The sequence below is a fragment of the Lepidochelys kempii genome, chromosome 2 (genome assembly GCF_965140285.1).
Source record: "Lepidochelys kempii isolate rLepKem1 chromosome 2, rLepKem1.hap1, whole genome shotgun sequence".
Lineage (NCBI taxonomy): Eukaryota > Metazoa > Chordata > Testudines > Cheloniidae > Lepidochelys > Lepidochelys kempii.
In genome coordinates, this window is record NC_136381.1 from 271,821,798 (window position 1) to 271,849,392 (window position 27,595).

The following is a 27,595-nucleotide window of genomic DNA, read 5'->3' on the forward strand; positions in this document are numbered from 1 at the left end:
ACGCGCTATCTCAGAGTAACTGGGGTCCAAAGGGAAGTTCTTTGGAACCAACTCCAGGACCCAGCCCCAAGATCAGAGCTGCCAGACCTCAACACCCTGCCAACTACACTGTGCAGAAGCTGGAGTCCCCCAGATGACCTGATCCTGACTGGCCATCAAGAAAAGTTCATCTGCCTTATTGGGAGTGGTGAACATTGCATGCTTAGCATGTGCCTTCCGTTTTCGTGATTGTTAATAAATAGAAGTTCAGTAGGATATTACTATGTAAGGCTCTTTCTCTAGTAAAAGACCCTGCAAACCTGCAGAGCGTAAGGTTATGCCTTGAGTCCTAAGAACGGTGTACAGGTGGGTGCCTAATTAAGAGGGTTATGCCTTGAATTCTAGGAATTGGGTAAAGGCGGGTGCCCTTAGAGTGTGCAAGTAACAGAGAATTTTGTGTGGGTAACATCAGCAGCTATGGAAGGATTCTTATGCCCTCCTCTGAAGTCTCCGGCACTAGCCAGAGGGGCTGATCCAGGCAGGCCATTAATAGATTCCTCTCCTGCCCATACACCAAAGTGCGGCCGAAGCCTGGGATGCTGCCCCTGAAGGAAGGTCGATCTCTCTGTAGAGCTCACAGAGTCTGCACCCCAGTTCCCGGCCCCTCTCTCTGCAGCGGCTGTCACCCCACTCCCAGCTGGGGCTGACTCTCTCAGCCTCCTTATCACACAGGCACTCTGGGCACTGCAGACAGCTGCGGCCTACTCATATTCACATTTGTTTCTTCTTGTCCTCCCTGGCCCACGCCCCAAGGCGTGTGTCCAAAATGCAGCTTCTGCCTCCGCAATGACACAATGCCTCCTGCCCCTGACACAAACTCACACAGGTATGATTCCGGTCCAAACCTCCTGCGTACACACAGAAAGGCAACGTCCTCACACACATAGCCAGGCGCCACTCCTTGTCCACCTTACAGATAACCCTCCCTGCTCCAGAGCTGCCCACCTCCAGGAAGGTAACCCCTTTACCCACAGACTGGGTGTCCACACACGCATGATAACCCCTCCTGCTCTCCCAAACCTATGCACAGCAGTCCCACGACCACTCAAACACCCCATGGCACATAACCTCTTACCCTCCCATTTTTGGGACACTCACCCAGGGCCGCGGCAGCGTACAGACAATTGACAATGCTGAAGTTATCGAACTTGGAGCACCCACTGATGATGGCCTGGCAGAGCGCCTGGAACTCTGGCTGCTCCAGCACCTGGCTGGGTCCACGGTGCTCTCCATTCACCATGGCCTGGCCCTGCGGCTGCTGCAGCAGTTGGCCCAGCTTGTGCAGGGCAATGGGGTAGTGGCTGGCAGACACCTTGCTGGGGTTCTGGGTGACCCAACGCAGCACTTCCCCCACACTCCGCGACCGCTCTATCAGTCGCTTCATGGTGAAGAAAGTGTCGTAGCTCATCTTCTCGTGGATGAAGCTCCAGCTCTTCCTCTTGCCATGGCCTCGAGTCCTGCCAGCATCAGGGGGCACGCTGTGGAGCAGCCCATGGCTGTAGGGATCCAGGGGCAGCAGCACAGCCCGCTGCTTGGCCTTCCCCGCACAGTAGCAGCTCGGGTACATCCTGGACCCCCTCGTGTCACTAGCAGCCAGCCCCTGCAGGACACAGGGCCGTGTGCTCTCTTGGCTCAGGGCGCGGAGCCATGGCAGCAGGCGCAGCATGGTGCGGGGAGGGCAACTCGAGGGGCTTCTGAAAACAAGGAGACCCTGAAGGAAAGTCAGAGAAAGAGCATGAGGAAGGCAGAGCCAGGGCCCCAGTCTCCTTAGGGGCCTCAGCCTGGGACAAAGGAAACACCAGCTAACGCAGCAAGGAGACACCTGTACTCTCCTCAAAAGTCCCACCAGATGCTCCGTGCCCTACACACCCCCCGCCGGGACAGGGCGCCCGCCGGCTCTCCCCACAGCGAGCCCCCCGGCCCCGCTCCCGACGCGCCCCCCGCCGGGACAGGGCGCCCGCCGGCTCTCCCCACAGCGAGCCCCCCGGCCCCGCTCCCGACGCGCCCCCCGCCGGGACAGGGCGCCCGCCGGCTCTCCCCACAGCGAGCCCCCCGGCCCCGCTCCCGACGCGCCCCCCGCCGGGACAGGGCGCCCGCCGGCTCTCCCCACAGCGAGCCCCCCGGCCCCGCTCCCGACGCGCCCCCCGCCGGGACAGGGCGCCCGCCGGCTCTCCCCACAGCGAGCCCCCCGGCCCCGCTCCCGACGCGCCCCCCGCCGGGACAGGGTGCCCGCCGGCTCTCCCCACAGCGAGCCCCCCGGCCCCGCTCCCGACGCGCCCCCCGCCGGGACAGGGTGCCCGCCGGCTCTCCCCACAGCGAGCCCCCCGGCCCCGCTCCCGACGCGCCCCCCGCCGGGACAGGGTGCCCGCCGGCTCTCCCCACAGCGAGCCCCCCGGCCCCGCTCCCGACGCGCCCCCCGCCGGGACAGGGTGCCCGCCGGCTCTCCCCACAGCGAGCCCCCCGGCCCCGCTCCCGACACGCCCCACAACTGGCAACTCCCAGAGCCCTCCCCCCAGCTCTGCCCCCCCCAAACCGGCCCCTCTCCCCAGCTCTGCCCCCCAAACACTCATGGGCCCCTCCCCCAGCTCTGCCCCCCCAAACACTCATGGGCCCCTCCCCCCAGCTCTGCCCCGCAAATAACCGGCCCCTCCCCCAGCTCTGCCCCCCCCAAACACTCATGGGCCCCTCCCCCAGCTCTGCCCCCCCAAACACTCATGGGCCCCTCCCCCCAGCTCTGCCCCGCAAATAACCGGCCCCTCCCCCAGCTCTGCCCCCCCCAAACCGGCCCTCCCCCCAGCTCCGCCCCCCCCACTCACGGGCCCCTCCCCCCAGCTCTGCCCCCCCGCGCGGCCCCTACATGGCGCTCCCGGCCGCGCTGGAGCCCGTCGCCGCCCCCGGCCCCTCAGCGCCGCCCGGCCCCCGCCTCCGCCATCTTCCCGGCAGCCCCCGCGCCGCGCCAGCCCCGCCCCGCCCCGGCAGGCCTCGGCTTATGCTAATGAGGGGGCGGGGCACCTGGCGGAACTCGCGACCAGAGGCACGGGCGCGTCTCGACGCGGATTGGCCGACGCCTGCGTGACGTCAACCGCCCCCCCAAAGGAGACCTGGCTCCTCTGGGAGTCACCCCTCCCCCACCCCCCGCTGCCCCCGAGATCCCCCCACCATGCACCCCCCACATCCTCCCCCCAGAGATCCCCCCACTCCTCCCTCCCCCAACCCCACCCCACCATGCACCCCCCAGTCCCTCCCTCCCCCCCACATCCTCCCCTCCCCCAGAGATCCCCCCACTCCTCCCTCCCCCCAACCCCACCCCACCATGCACCCCCCAGTCCCTCCCTCCCCCCCACATCCTCCCTCCCCCCAGAGATCCCTCACCCCACCCCCACCATGCACCCCCTCCCTTCCCCCCCATCCTCCCCCCACCATGCACCCCCCGCCCTGCCCCCCCATCCTCCCGCCACCATGCACCCCCACATCCTCCCCTCCCCCCACCATGCACCCCAGTCCCTCCCTCCCCCCAACCCCACCCCACCATGCACCCCCCAGTCCCTCCCTCCCCCCCACATCCTCCCCTCCCCCCAGAGATCCTCACCCCACCCCCACCATGCACCCCCCTCCCTGCCCCCACATCCTCCCCCCACCATGCACCCCCACATCCTCCCCTCCCCCCAGAGATCCCCCCACTCCTCCCTCCCCCCAACCCCACCCCACCATGCACCCCCCAGTCCCTCCCTCCCCCCCACATCCTCCCCTCCCCCCAGAGATCCCTCACCCCACCCCCACCATGCACCCCCCTCCCTTCCCCCAGAGATCCCCCCCCACCATGCACCCCCCTCCCTGCCCCCCCATCCTCCCCCACCATGCACCCCCGCCCTGCCCCCCCATCCTCCCGCCACCATGCACCCCCACATCCTCCCCTCCCCCCACCATGCACCCCCAGTCCCTCCCTCCCCCAACCCCACCCCACCATGCACCCCCCAGTCCCTCCCTCCCCCCCACATCCTCCCCTCCCCCCAGAGATCCCTCACCCCACCCCCACCATGCACCCCCCTCCCTGCCCCCACATCCTCCCCCACCATGCACCCCCACATCCTCCCCTCCCCCCAGAGATCCCCCCACTCCTCCCTCCCCCAACCCCACCCCACCATGCACCCCCCTCCCTCCCCCCACATCCTCCCCTCCCCCCAGAGATCCCCCCACTCCTCCCTCCCCCAACCCCACCCCACCATGCACCCCCCAGTCCCTCCCTCCCCCCCACATCCTCCCCTCCCCCCAGAGATCCCTCACCCCACCCCCACCATGCACCCCCCTCCCTGCCCCCACATCCTCCCCCCACCATGCACCCCCACATCCTCCCCTCCCCCCACCATGCACCCCCAGACCCTCCCTCCCCCAACCCCACCCCACCATGCACCCCCCAGTCCCTCCCTCCCCCCCACATCCTCCCCTCCCCCCAGAGATCCCTCACCCCACCCCCACCATGCACCCCCCTCCCTTCCCCCAGAGATCCCCCCACTCCTCCCTCCCCCCACCATGCACCCCCTCCCTGCCCCCACATCCTCCCCCCACCATGCACCCCCCACATCCTCCCCTCCCCCCAGAGATCCCCCCACTCCTCCCTCCCCCCAACCCCACCCCACCATGCACCCCCCAGTCCCTCCCTGCCCCCACATCCTCCCCCCACCATGCACCCCCACATCCTCCCCTCCCCCCACCATGCACCCCCAGTCCCTCCCTCCCCCCACATTCTCCCTTCCCCCAGAGATCCCTCACCCCACCCCCCACCATGCACCCCCTCCCTTCCCCCAGAGATCCCCCCACTCCTCCCTCCCCCCAACCCCACCCCACCATGCACCCCCCAGTCCCTCCCTCCCCCCCACATTCTCCCCTCCCCCAGAGATCCCTCACCCCACCCCCACCATGCACCCCCTCCCTCCCCCCAGAGATCCCCCCACTCCTCCCTCCCCCCACATCCTCCCCTCCCCCCAGAGATCCCCCCACTCCTCCCTCCCCCCACCCCCACCATGCACCCCCAGTCCCTCCCTCCCCCCACATCCTCCCCTCCCCCCAGAGATCCCTCACCCCACCCCCACCATGCACCACCCTCCCTTCCCCAGAGATCCCCCCACTCCTCCCTCCCCCCACCATGCACCCCCCTCTCTGCCCCCACATCCTCCCCCCACCATGCACCCCCCACATCCTCCCCTCCCCCACCATGCACCCCCAGTCCCTCCCTCCCCCCACATCCTCCCCTTCCCCAGAGATCCCCCACTCCTCCCTCCCCCCACCATGCACCCCCCGCCCTGCCCCCACTTCCTCCCCCCACCATGCACCCCCCACATCCTCCCCTCCCCCCAGAGATCCCCCCACTCCTCCCTCCCCCCAACCCCACCCCACCATGCACCCCCCAGTCCCTCCCTGCCCCCACATCCTCCCCCCACCATGCACCCCCACATCCTCCCCTCCCCCCACCATGCACCCCCAGTCCCTCCCTCCCCCCACATTCTCCCTTCCCCAGAGATCCCTCACCCCACCCCCACCATGCACCCCCTCCCTTCCCCCAGAGATCCCCCCACTCCTCCCTCCCCCCAACCCCACCCCACCATGCACCCCCCAGTCCCTCCCTCCCCCCCACATTCTCCCCTCCCCCAGAGATCCCTCACCCCACCCCCACCATGCACCCCTCCCTCCCCCCAGAGATCCCCCCACTCCTCCCTCCCCCCCACATCCTCCCCTCCCCCCAGAGATCCCCCCACTCCTCCCTCCCCCCACCCCCCACCATGCACCCCCAGTCCCTCCCTCCCCCCACATCCTCCCCTCCCCCCAGAGATCCCTCACCCCACCCCACCATGCACCACCCTCCCTTCCCCCAGAGATCCCCCACTCCTCCCTCCCCCCACCATGCACCCCCCTCTCTGCCCCCACATCCTCCCCCCACCATGCACCCCCCACATCCTCCCCTCCCCCCACCATGCACCCCCAGTCCCTCCCTCCCCCCACATCCTCCCCTTCCCCCAGAGATCCCCCCACTCCTCCCTCCCCCCACCATGCACCCCCCGCCCTGCCCCCACTTCCTCCCCCCACCATGCACCCCCCACATCCTCCCCTCCCCCCAGAGATCCCTCCCCCCAACCCCACCCCACCATGCACCCCCCAGTCCCTCCCTCCCCCCACATCCTCCCCTCCCCCAGAGATCCCCCACTCCTCCCTCCCCCAACCCCACCCCACCATGCACCCCCCAGTCCCTCCCTCCCCCCACATCCTCCCCTCCCCCCAGAGATCCCTCACCCCACCCCCACCATGCACCCCCCTCCCTTCCCCCAGAGATCCCCCCCCACCATGCACCCCCCTCCCTGCCCCCACATCCTCCCCCCACCATGCACCCCCCACATCCTCCCCTCCCCCCAGAGATCCCCCCACTCCTCCCTCCCCCCAACCCCACCCCACCATGCACCCCCCAGTCCCTCCCTCCCCCCACATCCTCCCCTCCCCCCAGAGATCCCTCACCCCACCCCCACCATGCACCCCCCTCCCTGCCCCCACATCCTCCCCCCACCATGCACCCCCACATCCTCCCCTCCCCCCACCATGCACTCCCAGTCCCTCCCTCCCCCCAACCCCACCCCACCATGCACCCCAGTCCCTCCCTCCCCCCCACATCCTCCCCTCCCCCAGAGATCCCTCACCCCACCCCCACCATGCACCCCCCTCCCTGCCCCCACATCCTCCCCCCACCATGCACCCCCACATCCTCCCCTCCCCCCACCATGCACCCCCAGACCCTCCCTCCCCCCAACCCCACCCCACCATGCACCCCCAGTCCCTCCCTCCCCCCCACATCCTCCCCTCCCCCCAGAGATCCTCACCCCACCCCCACCATGCACCCCCCTCCCTGCCCCCACATCCTCCCCCCACCATGCACCCCCACATCCTCCCTCCCCCAGAGATCCCCCCACTCCTCCCTCCCCCCAACCCCACCCCACCATGCACCCCCCTCCCTCCCCCCCACATCCTCCCCTCCCCCCAGAGATCCCCCCACTCCTCCCTCCCCCCAACCCCACCCCACCATGCACCCCCCAGTCCCTCCCTCCCCCCCACATCCTCCCCTCCCCCCAGAGATCCCTCACCCCACCCCCACCATGCACCCCCCTCCCTGCCCCCACATCCTCCCCCCACCATGCACCCCCACATCCTCCCCTCCCCCACCATGCACCCCCAGACCCTCCCTCCCCCCAACCCCACCCACCATGCACCCCCCAGTCCCTCCCTCCCCCCCACATCCTCCCCTCCCCCCAGAGATCCCTCACCCCACCCCCACCATGCACCCCCCTCCCTTCCCCCAGAGATCCCCCACTCCTCCCTCCCCCCACCATGCACCCCCCTCCCTGCCCCCACATCCTCCCCCCACCATGCACCCCCCACATCCTCCCCTCCCCCCAGAGATCCCCCCACTCCTCCCTCCCCCCCCAACCCCACCCCACCATGCACCCCCCAGTCCCTCCCTGCCCCCACATCCTCCCCCCACCATGCACCCCACATCCTCCCCTCCCCCCACCATGCACCCCCAGTCCCTCCCTCCCCCCACATTCTCCCTTCCCCCAGAGATCCCTCACCCCACCCCCCACCATGCACCCCCTCCCTTCCCCCAGAGATCCCCCACTCCTCCCTCCCCCCAACCCCACCCCACCATGCACCCCCCAGTCCCTCCCTCCCCCCCACATTCTCCCCTCCCCCAGAGATCCCTCACCCCACCCCCACCATGCACCCCCTCCCTCCCCCCAGAGATCCCCCCACTCCTCCCTCCCCCCCACATCCTCCCCTCCCCCCAGAGATCCCCCCACTCCTCCCTCCCCCCCACCCCCACCATGCACCCCCAGTCCCTCCCTCCCCCACATCCTCCCCTCCCCCCAGAGATCCCTCACCCCACCCCCACCATGCACCACCCTCCCTTCCCCCAGAGATCCCCCCACTCCTCCCTCCCCCACCATGCACCCCCCTCTCTGCCCCCACATCCTCCCCCCACCATGCACCCCCCACATCCTCCCCTCCCCCCACCATGCACCCCCAGTCCCTCCCTCCCCCCACATCCTCCCCTTCCCCAGAGATCCCCCACTCCTCCCTCCCCCCACCATGCACCCCCGCCCTGCCCCCACTTCCTCCCCCCACCATGCACCCCCCACATCCTCCCCTCCCCCCAGAGATCCCTCCCCCCAACCCCACCCCACCATGCACCCCCAGTCCCTCCCTCCCCCCACATCCTCCCCTCCCCCCAGAGATCCCCACTCCTCCCTCCCCCCAACCCCACCCCACCATGCACCCCCCAGTCCCTCCCTCCCCCCACATCCTCCCCTCCCCCCAGAGATCCCTCACCCCACCCCACCATGCACCCCCCTCCCTTCCCCCAGAGATCCCCCCCACCATGCACCCCCCTCCCTGCCCCCACATCCTCCCCCCACCATGCACCCCCCACATCCTCCCCTCCCCCCAGAGATCCCCCCACTCCTCCCTCCCCCCAACCCCACCCCACCATGCACCCCCCAGTCCCTCCCTCCCCCCCACATCCTCCCCTCCCCCCAGAGATCCCTCACCCCACCCCCACCATGCACCCCCCTCCCTGCCCCCACATCCTCCCCCACCATGCACCCCCACATCCTCCCCTCCCCCCACCATGCACCCCCAGTCCCTCCCTCCCCCCAACCCCACCCCACCATGCACCCCCAGTCCCTCCCTCCCCCCCACATCCTCCCCTCCCCCCAGAGATCCCTCACCCCACCCCCACCATGCACCCCCCTCCCTGCCCCCACATCCTCCCCCCACCATGCACCCCCACATCCTCCCCTCCCCCCACCATGCACCCCAGACCCTCCCTCCCCCAACCCCACCCCACCATGCACCCCCAGTCCCTCCCTCCCCCCCACATCCTCCCCTCCCCCCAGAGATCCCTCACCCCACCCCCACCATGCACCCCCCTCCCTGCCCCCACATCCTCTCCCCACCATGCACCCCCACATCCTCCCCTCCCCCCACCATGCACCCCCAGTCCCTCCCTCCCCCAACCCCACCCCACCATGCACCCCCAGTCCCTCCCTCCCCCCACATCCTCCCCTCCCCCCAGAGATCCTCACCCCACCCCCACCATGCACCCCCTCCCTGCCCCCACATCCTCCCCCCACCATGCACCCCCACATCCTCCCCTCCCCCACCATGCACCCCCAGACCCTCCCTCCCCCCAACCCCACCCCACCATGCACCCCCAGTCCCTCCCTCCCCCCCACATCCTCCCCTCCCCCCAGAGATCCCTCACCCCACCCCCACCATGCACCCCCCTCCCTGCCCCCACATCCTCCCCCCACCATGCACCCCCACATCCTCCCCTCCCCCCACCATGCACCCCCAGACCCTCCCTCCCCCCAACCCCACCCCACCATGCACCCCCAGTCCCTCCCTCCCCCCCACATCCTCCCCTCCCCCCAGAGATCCCTCACCCCACCCCCACCATGCACCCCCCTCCCTGCCCCCACATCCTCCCCCCACCATGCACCCCCACATCCTCCCCTCCCCCCACCATGCACCCCCAGACCCTCCCTCCCCCAACCCCACCCCACCATGCACCCCCCAGTCCCTCCCTCCCCCCCACATCCTCCCCTCCCCCCAGAGATCCCTCACCCCACCCCCACCATGCACCCCCCTCCCTGCCCCCACATCCTCCCCCCACCATGCACCCCCACATCCTCCCCTCCCCCACCATGCACCCCCAGACCCTCCCTCCCCCAACCCCACCCCACCATGCACCCCCCAGTCCCTCCCTCCCCCCCACATCCTCCCCTCCCCCCAGAGATCCCTCACCCCACCCCCACCATGCACCCCCCTCCCTTCCCCCAGAGATCCCCCCCACCATGCACCCCCCTCCCTGCCCCCACATCCTCCCCCCACCATGCACCCCCACATCCTCCCCTCCCCCCAGAGATCCCCCCACTCCTCCCTCCCCCCAACCCCACCCCACCATGCACCCCCCAGTCCCTCCCTCCCCCCCACATCCTCCCCTCCCCCCAGAGATCCCTCACCCCACCCCCACCATGCACCCCCCTCCCTGCCCCCACATCCTCCCCCCACCATGCACCCCCACATCCTCCCCTCCCCCCACCATGCACCCCCAGTCCCTCCCTCCCCCCCACATCCTCCCCTCCCCCCAGAGATCCCTCACCCCACCCCCACCATGCACCCCCCTCCCTTCCCCCAGAGATCCCCCCACTCCTCCCTCCCCCCACCATGCACCCCCAGTCCCTCCCTCCCCCCACATTCTCCCTTCCCCCAGAGATCCCTCACCCCACCCCCCACCATGCACCCCTCCCTTCCCCCAGAGATCCCCCCACTCCTCCCTCCCCCCAACCCCTCCCCACCATGCACCCCCCAGTCCCTCCCTCCCCCCCACATCCTCCCTCCCCCCAGAGATCCCTCACCCCACCCCCCACCATGCACTCCTCCCTCCCTCCCCCCCACATTCTCCCCTCCCCCAGAGATCCCTCACCCCACCCCCACCATGCACCCCCTCCCTCCCCCCAGAGATCCCCCCACTCCTCCCTCCCCCCCACCCCCCACCATGCACCCCCAGTCCCTCCTCCCCCCACATCCTCCCCTCCCCCCAGAGATCCCTCACCCCACCCCCACCATGCACCCCCCTCCCTCCCCCCAGAGATCCCCCCACTCCTCCCTCCCCCCCACATCCTCCCCTCCCCCCAGAGATCCCCCCACTCCTCCCTCCCCCCACCATGCACCCCCCTCCCTGCCCCCACATCCTCCCCCCACCATGCACCCCCCACATCCTCCCTCCCCCCACCATGCACCCCCAGTCCCTCCCTCCCCCCACATCCTCCCCTTCCCCCAGAGATCCCCCCACTCCTCCCTCCCCCCAACCCACCCCACCATGCACCCCCCAGTCCCTCCCTCCCCCCACATCCTCCCCTCCCCGAGATCCCTCACCCCACCCCCCACCATGCACCCCCTCCCTTCCCCCAGAGATCCCCCCACTCCTCCCTCCCCCCAACCCCACCCCACCATGCACCCCCCTGTCCCTCCCTCCCCCCACATCCTCCCCTCCCCGAGATCCCTCACCCCACCCCCCACCATGCACTCCTCCCTCCATCCCCCCCACATTCTCCCTCCCCCCAGAGATCCCTCACCCCCCCCACCATGGACCCCTCCCTCCCCCCAGAGATCCCCCACTGCTCCCTCCCCCCACCATGCACCCCCCAGTCCCTCCCTCCCCCCACATTCTCCCCTCCCCCAGAGATCCCTCACCCCACCCCCCACCATGCACCCCCTCCCTTCCCCAGAGATCCCCCCACTCCTCCCTCCCCCCAACCCCACCCCACCATGCACCCCCCTGTCCCTCCCTCCCCCCACATCCTCCCCTCCCCCAGAGATCCCTCACCCCACCCCCCACCATGCACTCCTCCCTCCATCCCCCCCACATTCTCCCCTCCCCCCAGAGATCCCTCACCCCACCCCCACCATGCACCCCTCCCTCCCCCAGAGATCCCCCACTGCTCCCTCCCCCCCACATCCTCCCCTCCCCCCAGAGATCCCCCCACTCCTCCCTCCCCCACCATGCACCCCCCAGTCCCTCCCTCCCCCCCACATTCTCCCCTCCCCCAGAGATCCCTCACCCCACCCCCACCATGCACCCCCCTCCCTTCCCCCAGAGATCCCCCCACTGCTCCCTCCCCCCACCATGCACCCCCAGTCCCTCCCTCCCCTCCACATCCTCCCCTCCCCCAGAGATCCCTCACCCCACCCCACCATGCACTCCTCCCTCCCCCCAGAGATCCCCCCACTCCTCCCTCCCTCCAACCCCACCCCACCATGCACCCCCCAGTGCCTCCCTCCCCCCCACATCCTCCCCTCCCCCCAGAGATCCCTCACCCCACCCCCCACCATGCACTCCTCCCTCCCTCCCCCCACATTCTCCCCTCCCCAGAGATTCCTCACCCCACCCCCACCATGCACCCCCTCCCTCCCCCAGAGATCCCCCCACTCCTCCCTCCCCCCCACATCCTCCCCTCCCCCCAGAGATCCCCCCACTCCTCCCTCCCCCCCACCCCCCACCATGCACCCCCCAGTCCCTCCCTCACCCCCACATCCTCCCCTCCCGGCAGAGATCCCCCCACTCCTCCCTCCCCCAACCCCACCCCACCATGCACCCCCCAGTCCCTCCCTTCCCCCCCACATCCTCCCCTCCCTGAGATCCCTCACCCCACCCCCCACCATGCACTCCTCCCTCCATTCCCCCCACATTCTCCCCACCCCCCAGAGATCCCTCACCCCACCCCCACCATGCACCCCCTCCCTCCCCCAGAGATCCCTCACCCTCACCCCACCCCCACCATGCACTCCTCCCTCCATCCCCCCCACATCCTCCCCTCCCCCTAGAGAACCCTCACCTCACCCCACCCCCCACCATGCACCCCCTTCCCTCCCCCCCAGAGATCCCCCAGATCCTCCCCCCACCCCACCTCCCACCATGCACCCCCAGTCCCTCCCTCCCCCCACCCCACCTCCCACCATGCACCCCCAGTCCCTCCCCCCCCTTCACCATGCACCCCCTCCCTCCCGCCCACCATGCACCCCCCACACCCTCCCCTCCCCCCAGAGATCCCCCACCCCCACCATGCACCCCCCACATCCTCCCCTCCCCCCACGCACCCCCACTCCCTCCCCCCACATCCTCCCCCCCACCATGCACCCCCCACGCACCCCCACATCCTCCCCTCCCCCCACCATGCACCCCCACTCCCTCCCCCACATCCTCCCCTCTCCCCAGAGATCCCTCACTCCTCCCCCGCCATGGACCCCCCACTCCCTCCCTCCCCGCCACCAGATATCCCCCACTCCTCCCTCTCCCCACATCCTCCCCTCCCCCAGAGATCCCTCACCCCCCCTCCACCATGCACCCCTCACTCCTCCCTCCCCCCAGAGATCCTCACTCCTCCCCACCATGCACCCCCCTCCCTCCCACATCCTCCCCTCCGCCCAGAGATCCCTCACTGCTCCCCCACCATGCACCCCCTACTCCCTCCCTCCCCCCAGAGATCCTTCCCCCCACCCCCACCATGCACCCCCCACTCCCTCCCTCCCCACATCCTCCCCTGCAGATATCCCTCACTCCTCCAACCATGCACCCCCACTCCCTCCGTCCCCACCCCAGAGAACCCTCACCCCACCATGCACCTCCACTCCCTCCTTCCCTGCCCCCCGAAAGATCCCTCACCCCACCCCCCACCATGCACCCCTCCCCCACTCCCTCCCTCCCCAACATCCTACCCCCAGAGATCCTTCACCCCACCCCCACCCCTCCCACACTCCCATCCTCCCCTCCCGCCGAGATCTGTCACCCCTCCCTCACAACCTGTCCATTCCCCACTTCCTTCCTCTCACCATCTCCTCCCCCAAGAGATCAGTCATCCCACCCCCACCATGCACCCCTCCCCCACAACCTGACCCTCCCACCAAGAGATATCACCCCACCCCCACATCCTCCTCCCCCACTCTGCTCCCTCACTTCTTCCCCACCCCCTCCCCCAAAACCCACCCCCACACTTCCCTGGAGAGATCCGGCTCCTCTGGGACCCCCATCACCTGGCTCCCCTCCCCTTCCCCCACAACACATCCTACCCCCAGCTGGAGAGACCAGGGATCCAGCTCCTCTGGGGTGGCTTCAGCTGGCCCCCACTCCTCTCCCTGCACAGACACCTCACACCCCCACTGGAGGGAGCAAGGAGCCATCACCCTGTCCTCCTGCCCCTCCACACTGCATCCCTCCCCCATGCCCCCTCCTCTTCCACCACTCCCTCCCTGGAGAGGCTGGGCAGGCAGTTCTGGTCCAGCAATCACTCTGCCCCCCTACCCCGGAGAGAGCAGGGAGCCGGCTATTCTGGTCCAGCAATTACCATTCCTTTCCCCCATGCCCCCCATACACATCTCCCCTGCCCCACTCTCCACTCACTCACTCCCCACACCCTCCCCCAACACATACCAGCCAAAGGAGATTTTAGTCATTCACGGGTTTTAATTTTAAAAGAAGCATTACTGAGAAACATGCTCCACTGACCCAGGCCCCATCACCCCCCAGGAACCCTAGGGGCAGGACAGGCAGTGCCCTGCCAGCTGGGCCTCCCACAGCTGGGCCCCCTCCCGAAAGGGCCAGACCACGCAGTCAGCCCCTGCATGAGCTGCAGTGTCCCCCCACCTCCACTCAGGCATCAGCTGTGGGCCCAGCCAGAGGGCCCAGGGGGTGAAGAGCTCTGCCTTCAGGGCTCTCCCCTTCTTGGAGGCACTGCTCCCCCGCGCAGCCATGGGCTAATCGATCACCAAGTTGCAAGGACAGCAGGAGGTCCAGGACTCCACACAGCAAGGAAAGTGTGAGAACGAGAGCGAGAGAGCGAGAGAGAGTGTGTGTGTGTTTGTGTGAGAGAGAGCGCGCGCGCGCACTGGAGTGTGCAGGGGAAAGAAGGACACGCAACAGCACCTGGACTGTATGCCAGTGTGTGGGTGAACAAGCTCTGAGCACGAGGGCCCAGTCTATGCACAAGCACGTGCAAAGAGCAGATGGGGGTGGGGCGGGTGGAGTCTGGGCAGATTCCCTATTTGCACAGCACAACTCCTCAGCAGCAGGTGCTGGCAGAGGAACTGGTTCAGGAGGAGACCCTAGCCTGTCCTGCAGAGCTGCTTGATCCTTATAACCAAGAAGTCCTCTCTCCTTCCTCAGAGGCAGGAAGAAACTGCCCCCTTGTAACAATTAAGGATCTGACTCCCACCCTGACAAAAACCACCCTGAGTGCCATTGTGGGAGGGGGTAACCTCACTGGACTGCAGCATCCTCCTCTCAGCCACCAGGTGGAGTGGGGGGTACGGGACTCGGAAATAGGGGCCACAGTCACTGCCCCGCCCTCCTGCTGGGCAGCAGGACTCATGCTACAACAGCAGACTTGGGTCCCTGTGGGCTGGGGGGTCTCTGTCATCAGCCCCACCGCAACGGCTGAGCAGTACAGCCCAGTGGACGGGCGGGCGGGCTCTGCCCAGAATGGCACGGGTTCTCCCGGCTGGCGGGGTTCGGAGGCTCCGTGGGCAGCGTTATCTGCGGTACAGAGCGAAGGCCATGAAGCTGAAGAGCAGGGTGAGGCCGGCCAGGCAGGAGGTGGCGGTGGCGGTGAAGACATGCTGGTATTGCAGCTGGACGTACCACAGCACAGCCAGCATAAGCGCGAAGAGCGGCAGCATCAGGCTGCCCACGCTGAGGGCTGTGTGCACAGGGTCAGCGGTGGCCCGGAGGCCAGCAGCCACGGGGGCTGGGCCATGCTGGGAGACGTGGCAGTGCAGAACGCTGTTGTGGGTGAGGTGCAACGCAGCCAGGCTCTGAGCATCGTCCCGCAGCAGCTGGCCCTGGTAGATCAGACGCACCTGGTGCTCCTGGCCTGGGAAATGGGCCCTGAGGTGAAAAACACAGGGAGGGAAACGTCACAGTCACAGACAGAGTCCACCATCCCTACCTTAAGAACATCAGAACAGCTACACTGGCTCAGCCCAACGGTCCAGCTAACCCACAGTCCTGTCTGCTAACTGGGGCCGGTGCCAGGTGCTTCAAAGGGAATGAATGCAATAGGGTGATTTATCAAGTGGTCCATTCCATCATCCTCTCGCAGCTTCCGGCAATCAGAGGTTTAGGGACACCTGGAGCGTGGGGTTGCGTCCCTGACCTTCTTGGCTAATAGCCATCGATGGATCAGGAAATGATCTAATTCTTTTTTGGACCTAGTTATAGTCTTGACCTTCACAACACCTCTGGCAAGGAGTTCCACAGGCTGACTGTGCATTGTGTGAAGAAGCACTTCCTTTTGTTTGTTTTAAACCAGCTGCCTATTAATGTCATTGCGTGACCCTCGTTCTTGTGTTATGAGGAGGAGTAAATAACACTCCCTTATTCACTTTCTCCACACCCATCATGATTTTATAGACCTCAATCCTATCGCCCCTCAGTCATCTCTTTTCCAAGATCAACGGTCTCTAATCTTCTCCTCAAATGGAAGCCGTTCCACAACCCTAATCATGTCTGTTGCTCTTCTCTGTACTTTTTCCAATTCTAATAAATCTTTTTGAGATGGGGTGACCACATCTGCACGCAGTATTCCGGGTGTGGGCATACGATGGATTTATATAGAGGCTACGTGATATTTTCTGTCCTATTATCTATCCCTGTCCTAATGATTCCCAGCATTCGGTTCGCTTTTTTGACTGCCTCTGCACATTGAGTGGATGGTTTCAGAGAACTATCCACACTGACTCCAAGATCTCTTTCTCGAGTGGTAACAGCTAATTTAGACCCCATCATTTTATACGTAGAGCTGGGATTATGTTTTCCAATGTGCATTACTTTGCATTTATCAACAGTGAATTTTGTCTGTCATTTAGTTCCCAGTCACCCAGTTTGGTGAGATCCCTTTGTAACTCTTCACAGTCTGCTTTGAGTACAACCTTCCTCCATAAGGCTCCATACCCCCATTACGGGGGGCTTGGCTGTGCCCAACTCCCCATGCATCTCCATCCCGGAGCCTGAATGCAAGCCCCCTGCCACCGAGCCATATCCATCCCATCCCCAGGCACCTGGCTGCACAGCCTTCCCCCACATATTCCCTTCCATGGTCTGTCATTTTGCTGCGTGCTCTCTTTGTCCTAGCAGTGTCCCATCATGGTCTCCCCAGGCCAGTCTGTGCTCTTGTGCCAGGGTGTCCCCACACAGCACCCATCACCCTGGTCTGTGAATCTGTGATCAATGGCACCAACGGTGCTGCCTAAGCCACAGGTATGAGCTGGCGCACACAAGCCTATCCCCCTGGGGAGGGATGGTAGCAGAAAGCGGTCCAGGCTCCAAGCCGTGTCCAGCACGTTCAGTGCAGGAGAAAGGAGGGCAAACTGAGGTTCAAGGGATGCCAGAGCCCCCAGATGGGGAGGGCAGAGGCAAGGAGGAGAGAGGGAGCCTGCCTGGCTGTGAGGCTGTGTTCCAGAGCTCCATCTCCTCCCCACAGCTTGCTGCTGCGTGGCTTCTCACCTCTTCAGAGAGCCGACGGTCTCCTCTGGGCACACAGTGGCCAGGCGCTCCGTGTCGTTCAGGAACTTCAGCCTTAACACTATGGTGCGGTCCGTGGGGCTACTGTCTGTGGCCTCGGGGCTGGCACCTATGTCTCCAGTGGGCTGCAGGGGGCACTGTGGAGATCCAGGGCTGGCCCGGTGCCTCAGCCCTGGAGCAATACCGTCAGGCCCATCTGGCATGGCACCTGCTGAAGACTCCGCTTCTTCCTTGGGCTCCCCTGCCGCTGGGGTTTGCATGCTGGTTTCCATCGGCCCGTCCTCCAGCAGGCTCTCTGTCCCAAGCTGTCCAGCTGCCAGAGCGGGGGAAGCGGCAAAGACCTGGTCTCCCCGCTCTGAGGTGTGCGTAGAGACCCATGCAAGCGCCAGCACCAGCAGGATGAGCAGCAGGGCAAAGAGGATGGTGACTTCGTCCCCCACGCCCTCAATCAGAGCCATGGCAGCTGGGCAGTGCTGGGCACAGCAGGCTTACCAAACTGCAGAGGGACAAAACAGCAGCAATGAGCCCTGGGAGCCAGTATCCTAGGCACACACCCTCCCAGACAGTGCTCAGGAGCACGGCAGGCCCTCAGCTTCCCACCCAACAGGGACTCTCTCCGGGTTGGGCCTGGCCCACAGGGCACAACATTAATGCCCCAGGGAGGAAGGTCCTGGAGACACCCCCCATGCACCTGGGCAGTAAGTGCAGGGTTCAGCCGAGTTAGAGGGATGCTGAGCTCAACAGGCCTAGATCTCTGAGCCTATTTGTTCGCATCACCCTCCTCGTTCAACTCCCTTCCCACTGTCCCCACTCAGGTAGTGCAGTCTAGCTAAGGCTGCCTAATGCTTCCCACTAGCTGCCCCTTTTCAGTTGCTCCTAACTTTGCAAACTTCAACTGTTTTTATTTGGGGGGGTGGGGGGAAGGAGCAGCTGTGTGTGCGGTGGGAGAAGAGACAGACAGGTATATGCTAGGAGACAGGGACAGGCAGGGGCAGAAGGGTCTATAACCGCTAGACATGCTCCTCTCCACAGCCCAGAATGGAATTCTGGATTCCTGACCATCAGCATTCCTCTGACGCAAGCCAACAGATGTGCAATCCACTGACAAAGCACGTGTCCTGTCCTACCCCACCTAGTAGCAGACACACACAGACAGTTCCTCTGCTAGCCTGAGTGGTAGAGTCAGAGATGTTAAGACCAGAAGGGAAGTAGTATGATCATGTAGTCTGACCTCCACGGGAGAGGACTGTGCTGGGATCTAAAGGTGTCAGGGGCCAATATGGTTCCACACGATGGAATTTGTTTTTTTCACTTTGTTTTTAAAAAAAAAAAAAGTCAGGTGGCTACATTAACAAAAAATCTACACTAGAAGAATGCTGAGATTGCAAAGCTGAGCACTCAAAAGATAGGAAGTGCCAGAGTTAAGATTACAAGGGCATCCTTAAATTGACTCCATGTGCATTTACTTACAATTCAATCTTTAATTACTTGATCACATACTACATTACCCATAGGACCCCTGACCCTCAATCAGTGTACAGGATGGATGGGGCTGTGGGAATGAATCATGTCTGCGTAGTGAAGGATGCTGTTGTCTTTAGGGCGCATTTCTTGCCGAAGCAGGAAGTGTGTATCCATCCCTCACCCCCTTTACACAATTATTTGTAGATACCCTTCAATGATGGGCACATGCAACAAGGGCATTCCACTCCACCAGGAAAGTGTGCAGTGAATGAGGCAGGGGAAAACAGGAAGAGAAAGAATGTTCTTGTGGCAAAGGCAATTGAATGCTGTCCTGGAAAACTGGAGTCTGTCCCTGCCTCTGCCATGCAGTTTCCTGGGCGATGCTGGGCAACTCACTTAAACCAAACTTTTCAGTGTGTTCTCATTTTCTGGATGTCTGACTTGAGACCTGGGGTCTGATCTGCAGAAGTGCCAAGTGCTCATGATGGCAACTGAAGTCAATCAGAGCTGTGCTTTGAACATCTGAAGTGTTATAAAATGCTAAGCTCCTCAGCCTCCAGGCATCTCAAATCAAGCATCCAAAACTAGGGGAAGCTTTTGACAATTTTTGCCTTAATCGCTTGGGCTCAGATCTTCAAAAGTCTAGGCACCTGTCCCAGCCCCAGAGCCTAGTCTATACCCCAGCATGTAACCAGTCCCTTAGTGTGCCAGGTCCCAAGGACCCACAGTTCCACTGGGGCAGGTCTGTAGCCGTCAAGGCTCTGGAACTGGCCCTTCAGCCCCAGCAATCCCTCTCTCTCTCTGTGGGTCCTACAGTGGAATCCCCAGCCAGATGCCTGCAGGGCCCCTTCATGGCATCATGCTCCTGCAGTCAGTATCTGCACTCACAGCAGGCAGCCCTCCCAAAACAAGGTAACACTTTATTGGTCGCCTGGCTTCAGATCCTGATAGCAGAGGGGCAAAGGTGAAGGCAGAGTTCAGCCCGGCCAAATCTAGGCCAGGGCTCCCTTGAAAACCATCTTGGCTCTCTCCCTTTGTCCTTAGTTCCAGCCAGGTGCCTGTCTCCAAAGGCCAACTTAGCCTAGTCACCTGACCCCTCTCCCCTTTGTTCTCCACCTGGCACTTTGCTCTGCTTCCCTGCAGATAGATGGGGAAAAATCTCCCTCCTGGCCACTGGGATTCCACTGTCTTATGGATCCTGGGTGGTTTCCAGCCAGTCCTTATCAACCCATTCATGCAACCCCCCTCACCTGCCCCGCTCTGCCCCAAAGCAACTTTTTAACCCTTTACGCTCCATGCAAAGCACTGAAGGAAACTAGGAATCTCCGACTGGGCATCCAAAACTAGTGGAAACGTCGAACAATATTTTTCCTTACTCTCTCGGACTCAGATCCTCAAAGGTCTAGGCATCTGAACACCCCCTGATTTAACTGAGAGTTAGGCAGCTAAATCCTCTGAGTTCGGTGCCGTCGTTCCCGATCTATGAACTGAGAATATCACAGTCTAATCTCACAGGTGTGTTGTGAAGAGAAATTCATCTTTTCCCAAAAGTGAAACAACGTGAAATAAAACGAAAACCTCAACCAGCAACAGCCGTTCTAGGGCTCCTGTCCTGACTGGGCATTGCAACCTGGTACATAAGGTCACAGCGTCACACTCAGGCTTGGCCCAGCCTCCTCCTTGCATGGCAAAGGGGCACCCCTAAATGGTCCAACTTTGAGTGACTGATCTTGCAGCACCGCTCAGGTTTGGTGGAGGAGCAGCCAGGTTACAAGCCTGTGTGGCAGGTCGCAACACTGAGAGTGAGGAGCCAGGCCCAGCCCCAGCGGACAGGAGCCCTAGAGCTGCTGCTGCTGGTTGAGGGTTGGGTGAGCTGGCTCACAACCCAGTTCGCACCACCCAGGGCAGAACCTGTAACCAACCCCCTCCCCCGCTGCCACATCTGGATCAAATGAAACAACAAGGAATTCCCAAAAACTAAAACCAAAAATAAAAAGACTTCCCCTGGGCTCGCTCCACAGATTAGTTCTGCTTACTGACCATCAAAACCCAGCCCTGAATACAAAGCCTGGGATCACATGCAATTAAGGACAAAGAGCATTAAATAGCTACTCACTCAGGGCTTGTCTACACTACCGCACAGGGTTGATCTAAGGTACGCAACTTCAGCTATGTGAATAGCATAGCTGAAGTCGACATACTTAGATCTATTCACTGCGGTGTCTTCACTGTGGTAAGACGACAGCTGACGCTTCTCGTTCTGGTGGCGTACCGGAGTGGACGGGAGAGTGCTCAGCGGTCGATTTATTGCATCCTATACTAGATGCCATAAATTGATCCCCGTTGGATTGATCGCTGCCCGCCAGATCCGGCGGGTAGTGTAGACAAGCCCTCAGTGAGCACCTTTCATTCAGACACTGAATGAGGCAAGAGATCTGTGGAAAAAGCAGTAAGTGATCACGTACTTAAAGAAGGTATTGTCATGCACATGCACAAGGGAGCAAATTAAGGCTATTTCCTAACTTTTGAGTGCTTTACTTTATAAGCTTTATTTTAAATGTAGCTTTTTTGTCAGTTATTATTATTATTGGTCTTGATGGCATATCTAGAGCAGTGGTTCTCAACCAGGGGCATGCAGAGGTCTTCCTGGGGTACATCAACTCATCTAGAGATTTGCCTAGTTTTACAACAAGCTACGTGAAAAGCACTAGTGAAGTCAGTACAAACTAAAATTTCACACAGACAATGACTTGTTTATACTGCTCTGTATACTATACACTGAATTGTAAGTACAATATTTATAACCAACTGATTTATTTTATAATTATATGGTAAAAATCAGAAGTCAGCTATTTGTCAGGAATAGCGTGCTGTGACACTATGTATTTTTACGTCTGAGTTTGTAAGCAAGTAGTTTTTAAGGGAGGTGAAACTCGAGGATGCACCAGACAAATTAGCCTTCTTTAAGCGGAACAGCAGTCTGGAAAGGCCGAGAGCCCCTGCTCTAAGGTATGGACACATGTAACTAAAAGAGACACTCTAAAGCCAAAGGAATGAGTTTGGGGGCAGGTCTCTGGCCTGTGTGATGCAGGAGGCCAGACTATCTGATCACAGTGGTCCCTGCTGGTCTTGGACTCTGTGAAGAACAAAAGGCTTTAGCCTGCCCCAAGCAACTCACAATCTATACACGTGAGGGACAAGGAGGCAAGTGACCACCGCAAGCCAGCCGCCCAGCCTCCCGGCCGTCAAACACCTCCAGAGGGAGGAAGCCAGCGAACCCTCCAAGTTACTCCCTGCAGGGCCTGCCGCTCGGGCACTCTGGGCGCGAGTGTCCTGAGGGAGTCTTTGGGGCACAGCCCATCTGCGTTGCTGGGGAGCACACCACCGGTGGGAAGCAAATTACAGAGGAGGATGCATGAGCAGGCCTGCCAGAGAGTGCAGAGGCAGCATTCCCGCAAGAGCTGCTGAGTTGGGAGCCAGAACTGCAGCAGGAGAGCATGTTAGCTGTGGGGGAGGTTGAACAGGGGTGGAAGGGGGGCACAAGGCTAGGTGGGGTGAGGGTTAGATGGGGGCGGGGGAAAGGGAGAGGAGGCAAGGGGGCAGGTCGGGCAGGGGAAGGGGGGCAGCAGCGGGGGGGGCACCAGGCTCGGCGGGGGGGAGTTGGATGGGGGCAGCAGCGGGGGGCACCAGGCTCGGCGGGGGGCGGGGAGGCAGCAGCGAGAGGGGGGCACCAGGCTCGGCGGGGTTAGATGGAGGGGAAGGAGGGCAGCAGCGAGGGGGGGCAGCAGGCTCGGCAGGGGCGGGGTTAGATGGGGGGGGCAGGGGAAGGTGGGCAGCAGTGGGGGGGGCACCAGGCTGGGCAGGGCGTGGTTAGAGGGGGGCAGCAGCGGGGGGGGGGCAGCAGGCTCGGCGGGGGCAGAGTTAGATGGGGGAGGCAGCGGGGGGCACCACGCTGGGCAGGGTTCGATGGGGGGGCAGGGGAAGGGGGCAGCAGCGGGGGGGGCAGCAGGCTCGGCAGGGGCAGGGTTAGATGAGGGGGCAGGGGAAGGGGGCAGCGGGGGGGCAACCAGGCTGGGCGGGGTTAGATGGGGGGCAGCAGCGGGGGGGGCACTAGCTGGGCGGAGTTAGGGGGGGCAGCACCGGGGGGGGCACCAGGCTGGGCGGGGTTAGATGGGGAGCAGCAGCGGGGGGGCACCAGGCTGGGCGGGGTTAGATGGGGCAGCACCGGGGGGGGGGCACTAGGCTGGGCGGGGTTACATGGGGGGGCAGCAGCGGGGGGGCACCAGGCTGGGCGGAGTTAGATGGGGGGCAGCAGCGGGGGGGCACCAGGCTGGGCGGGGTTAGATGGGGGGCAGCAGCGGGGGGGGCACCAGGCTGGGCGGGGTTAGATGGGGGGCAGCAGCGGGGGGGCACCAGGCTGGGCGGGGTTAGATGGGGGGCAGCAGCGGGGGGGCACCAGGCTGGGCGGGGTTAGATGGGGGGCACCAGCGGGGGGGCACCAGGCTGGGCGGGGTTAGATGGGGGGCACCAGCGGGGGGGCACCAGGCTGGGCGGGGTTAGATGGGGGGCAACCAGCGGGGGGGCACCAGGCTGGGCGGGTTAGATGGGGGGCACCCAGCGGGGGGGCACCAGGCTGGGCGGGGGTTAGATGGGGGGCACACAGCGGGGGGGGCACCAGGCTGGGCGGGGTTAGATGGGGGGCACCAGCGGGGGGGCACCAGGCTGGGCGGGGGTTAGATGGGGGGCAGCAGCGGGGGGGCACCAGGCTGGGCGGGGTTAGATGGGGGGCAGCAGCGGGGGGGCACCAGGCTGGGCGGGGTTAGATGGGGGGCAGCAGCGGGGGGGGCACCAGGCTGGGCGGGGTTAGATGGGGGGCAGCAGCGGGGGGGGCACCAGGCTGGGCGGGGTTAGATGGGGGGCAGCAGCGGGGGGGCACCAGCTGGGCGGGGGGTTAGATGGGGGGCACCAGCGGGGGGGCACCAGGCTGGGCGGGGTTAGATGGGGGGCACCAGCGGGGGGGGCACCAGGCTGGGCGGGGTTGGGGGGGCACCAGGCTGGGCGGGGTTGGGGGGGGCACCAGCGGGGGGCACCAGGCTGGCGGGGTTGGGGGGGCAGCAGCGGGGGGGGCACCAGGCTGGGCGGGGTTACATGGGGGGGCAGTAGCGGGGGGGGGCACCAGGCTGGGCGGGGTTAGATGGGGGGGCAGCAGCGCGGGGGGGGGCACCAGGCTGGGCGGGGTTAGATGGGGGGGGGCAGTAGCGGGGGGGGCACCAGGCTGGGCGGGGTTAGATGGGGGGGGCAGTAGCGGGGGGGGGCACCAGGCTGGGCGGGGTTAGATGGGGGGGCAAGTAGCGGGGGGGGCACCAGGCTGGGCGGGGTTACATGGGGGGGCAGCAGCGGGGGGGGCACCAGGCTGGGCGGGGTTAGATGGGGGGGCAGCAGCGGGGGGGCACCAGGCTGGGCGGGGTTACATGGGGGGCAGCAGCGGGGGGGGCACCAGCTGGGCGGGGTTACATGGGGGGGCAGCAGCGCGGGGGGGCACCAGGCTGGGCGGGGTTACATGGGGGGGCAGTAGCGGGGGGGGCACCAGGCTGGGCGGGGTTACATGGGGGGGCAGCAGCGGGGGGGGGCACCAGGCTGGGCGGGGTTACATGGGGGGCAGTAGCGGGGGGGGCACCAGGCTGGGCGGGGTTACATGGGGGGGCAGTAGCGGGGGGGCACCAGGCTGGGCGGGGTTAGATGGGGGGGCAGCAGCGCGGGGGGGGGCACCAGGCTGGGCGGGGTTAGATGGGGGGGCAGCAGCGCGGGGGGGGGCACCAGGCTGGGCGGGGTTGGGGGGGGGCACCAGCGGGGGGGCACCAGGCTGGGCGGGCAGCAGCGGGGGGGGCACCAGGCTGGGCGGGGTTACATGGGGGGGGCAGCAGCGGGGGGGGCACCAGGCTGGGCGGGGTTAGATGGGGGGGCAGCAGCGCGCGGGGGGGCACCAGGCTGGGCGGGGTTAGATGGGGGGCACCAGCGGGGGGGGCACCAGGCTGGGCGGGGTTGGGGGGGGCACCAGCGGGGGGGCACCAGGCTGGCGGGTTGGGGGGGCAGCAGCGGGGGGGGCACCAGGCTGGGCGGGGTTAGATGGGGGGGCAGCAGCGCGGGGGGGGCACCAGGCTGGGCGGGGTTAGATGGGGGGGCACCAGCGGGGGGGGCACCAGGCTGGGCGGGGTTGGGGGGGGCACCAGCGGGGGGGCACCAGGCTGGGCGGGGTTGGGGGGGGCACCAGCGGGGGGCACCAGGCTGGGCGGGGTTGGGGGGGCAGTAGCGGGGGGGGGCACCAGGCTGGGCGGGGTTACATGGGGGGCAGCAGCGGGGGGGGCACCAGGCTGGGCGGGGTTACATAGGGGGGCAGCAGCCCGCGGGGGGGGGGGGGCACCAGGCTGGGCGGGGTTACATAGGGGGGCAGCAGCCCGCGGGGGGGGGGGGGGGCCGAGCCGGACCGGCGGGACCTCTGAGCCCCGAGCAGATACTCACCCGCCTCCTCCATCCCGGACCGCTCGCTTCCAGGCGCCAGCGCAGGGCATCCCGGGACGCGTAGTTCCCCCGACGCAAGGCATTCTGGGATCTGTAGTCCCCGTCCCGAGCGCAGGGCATCCCGGGACCTGTCGTTTCCGCACTGCAAGGCATTCTGGGACCTGTAGTCCCCGCCCTCGAGCGCAGGGCATTGTGGGGCCTGTAGTCCCCGCCCCAAGCACAGGACGTTGTGTGGCCTATAATTCTCCCACTCCAAGCGACGGGTCTTGTGGGGCCCGTAATCACATTACACCCTCACCCACAGAGCACAGGGCATGGTGGGGCCCGTAGTCAGATTACACAGGCACAGGGCATTGTGCGGCCTTCATCACAGAATCACAGAATATCAGGGTTGGAAGGGACCCCAGAAGGTCATCTAGTCCAACCCCCTGCTCGAAGCAGGACCAATTCCCCAGTTAAATCATCCCAGCCAGGGCTTTGTCAAGCCTGACCTTAAAAACCTCTAAGGAAGGAGATTCTACCACCTCCCTAGGTAACGCATTCCAGTGTTTCACCACCCTCTTAGTGAAAAGTGTTTCCTAATATCCAATCTAAACCTCCCCCACTGCAACTTGAGACCATTACTCCTTGTCCTGTCCTCTTCTACCACTGAGAACAGCCTAGATCCATCCTCTTTGGACCCCCTTTCAGGTAGTTGAAAGCAGCTATCAAACTCTGAGATAGCGCGTCTCTTCTGCAGGCTAAACAATCCCAGTTCCCTCAGCCTCTCCTCATAACTCATGTGCTCCAGACCCCTAATCATTTTTGTTGCTCTTCGCTGGACTCTTTCCAATTTATCCACATCCTTCTGTAGGACACAGTACTCCAGATGAGGCCTCACCAATGTTGAATAGAGGGAACGCTCACGTCCCTCGATCTGCTGGCCCCTACTAATACAGCCCAAGAAGAAAAGGAGTACTAGTGGCACCTTAGAGACTAATCAATTTATTTGAGTAGAAGCTTTCATGAGCTACAGCTCACTTCATCGGATGCATTCAGTGGAAAATACAGTGAGGAGATTTATATACACAGAAAACATGAAACAATGGGTGTTACCGTACACACTGTAACAAGAGTGATCGCTTAAGATGAGCTATTACCAGCCTGAGGGGGGTGGGGGGGAGGAGGGTGAGAAAACCTTTTGTAGTGACAATCAAGGTGGGCCATTTCCAGCAGTTAACAGGAACGTCTGAGGAATGGGGGCGGGGGTGAGAATAAACATGAGAAAATAGTTTTACTTTGTGTAATGACACATCCAGCGGCACTGCTATGGGTACCCGCATGGCCCCACAGGATGCCAACATTTTTATGGCTGACTTAGAACAACGCTTCCTCAGTTCTCGTCCCCTAATGCCCCTACTCTACTTGCACTATATTGATGACATCTTCATCATCTGGACCCATGGAAAAGATGCCCTTGAGGAATTCCACCATGATTTCAACAACTTCCATCCCACCATCAACCTCAGCCTGGTCCAGTCCACACAAGAGATCCACTTCCTGGACACTACAGTGCTAATAAACGATGGTCACGTAAACACCACCCTATACCGGAAACCTACTGACCGCTATTCCTACCTACATGCCTCCAGCTTTCACCCTGACCACACCACACGATCCATCGTCTACAGCCAAGCTCTGCGATACAACCGCATTTGCTCCAACCCCTCAGACAGAGACAAACACCTACAGGATCTCTATCAAGCGTTCTTACAACTACAATACCCACCTGCAGAAGTGAAGAAACAGATTGATAGAGCCAGAAGAGTTCCCAGAAGTTACCTACTACAGGACAGGCCTAACAAAGAAAATAACAGAACGCCACTAGCCGTCACCTTCAGCCCCCAACTAAAACCCCTCCAACGCATTATCAAGGATCTACAACCTATCCTGAAGGATGACCCAACACTCTCACAAATCTTGGGAGACAGGCCAGTCCTTGCTTACAGACAGCCCCCCAACCTGAAGCGAATACTCACCAGCAACCACACACCACACAACAGAACCACTAAGCCAGGAACCTATCCTTGCAACAAACCTGTTGCCAAATATGTCCACCTATCTATTCAGGGGACACCATCACAGGGCCTAATCACATCAGCCACACTATCAGAGGCTCGTTCACCTGCACATCTACCAATGTGATATATGCCATCATGTGCCAGCAATGCCCCTCTGCCATGTACATTGGCCAAACTGGACAGTCTCTATGTAAAAGAATAAATGGACACAAATCAGATGTCAAGAATTATAACATTCATAAACCAGTCGGAGAACACTTTGTACCATATGACCTTGTCTTCTCTTCATTTTCACTGCACCACACAGGGAGGGAGGGATACATCTATTGTCAGCTAATCTAACCGGTGACAGACACGAAAGAGAGTCAAGCCTGCCCTTCTGAGAAAAGGGGTTTTC

The 27,595-nt window shown here is 63.9% G+C and overlaps 1 protein-coding gene across 3 annotated transcripts; it reads right to left on the reverse strand.

Annotated features, from left to right (window-relative positions):
• Positions 1-14,081: 14,081 nt before the first annotated feature.
• Positions 14,082-25,192, reverse strand: TMUB1 (transmembrane and ubiquitin like domain containing 1). 3 transcript variants are annotated; one of them, XM_078851888.1, is made up of 3 exons: positions 25,139-25,192; positions 17,138-17,651; positions 14,082-15,520 (listed from the first exon to the last, which is right to left on the reverse strand). In XM_078851888.1, the coding sequence occupies exons 2-3, from the start codon at positions 17,611-17,613 to the stop codon at positions 15,166-15,168; spliced, it is 831 nt and encodes a 276-aa protein (XP_078708014.1). In that variant the 5' UTR covers positions 17,614-17,651; positions 25,139-25,192; the 3' UTR covers positions 14,082-15,165. The 3 variants fall into 3 exon arrangements, with proteins under 3 accessions (XP_078708014.1, XP_078708016.1, XP_078708015.1); XM_078851890.1 differs by lacking the exon at positions 25,139-25,192 and adding an exon at positions 21,798-21,943; XM_078851889.1 differs by lacking the exon at positions 25,139-25,192 and adding an exon at positions 20,736-21,049.
• Between the last annotated feature and the right edge of the window lie 2,403 nt (positions 25,193-27,595).

What these genes read in the sequence shown, in the direction of transcription:
- TMUB1 (XM_078851888.1), bottom strand. Translation starts at nt 17,613, where the DNA reads ATGGCTCTGATTGAGGGCGTGGGGGACGAAGTCACCATCCTCTTTGCC. An exon ending in ACCGTCGGCTCTCTGAAGAG is followed by an intron (nt 15,521 to 17,137) that starts GTGAGAAGCCAC and finishes TTTTCACCTCAG; the next exon opens with GGCCCATTTCCCAGGCCAGG.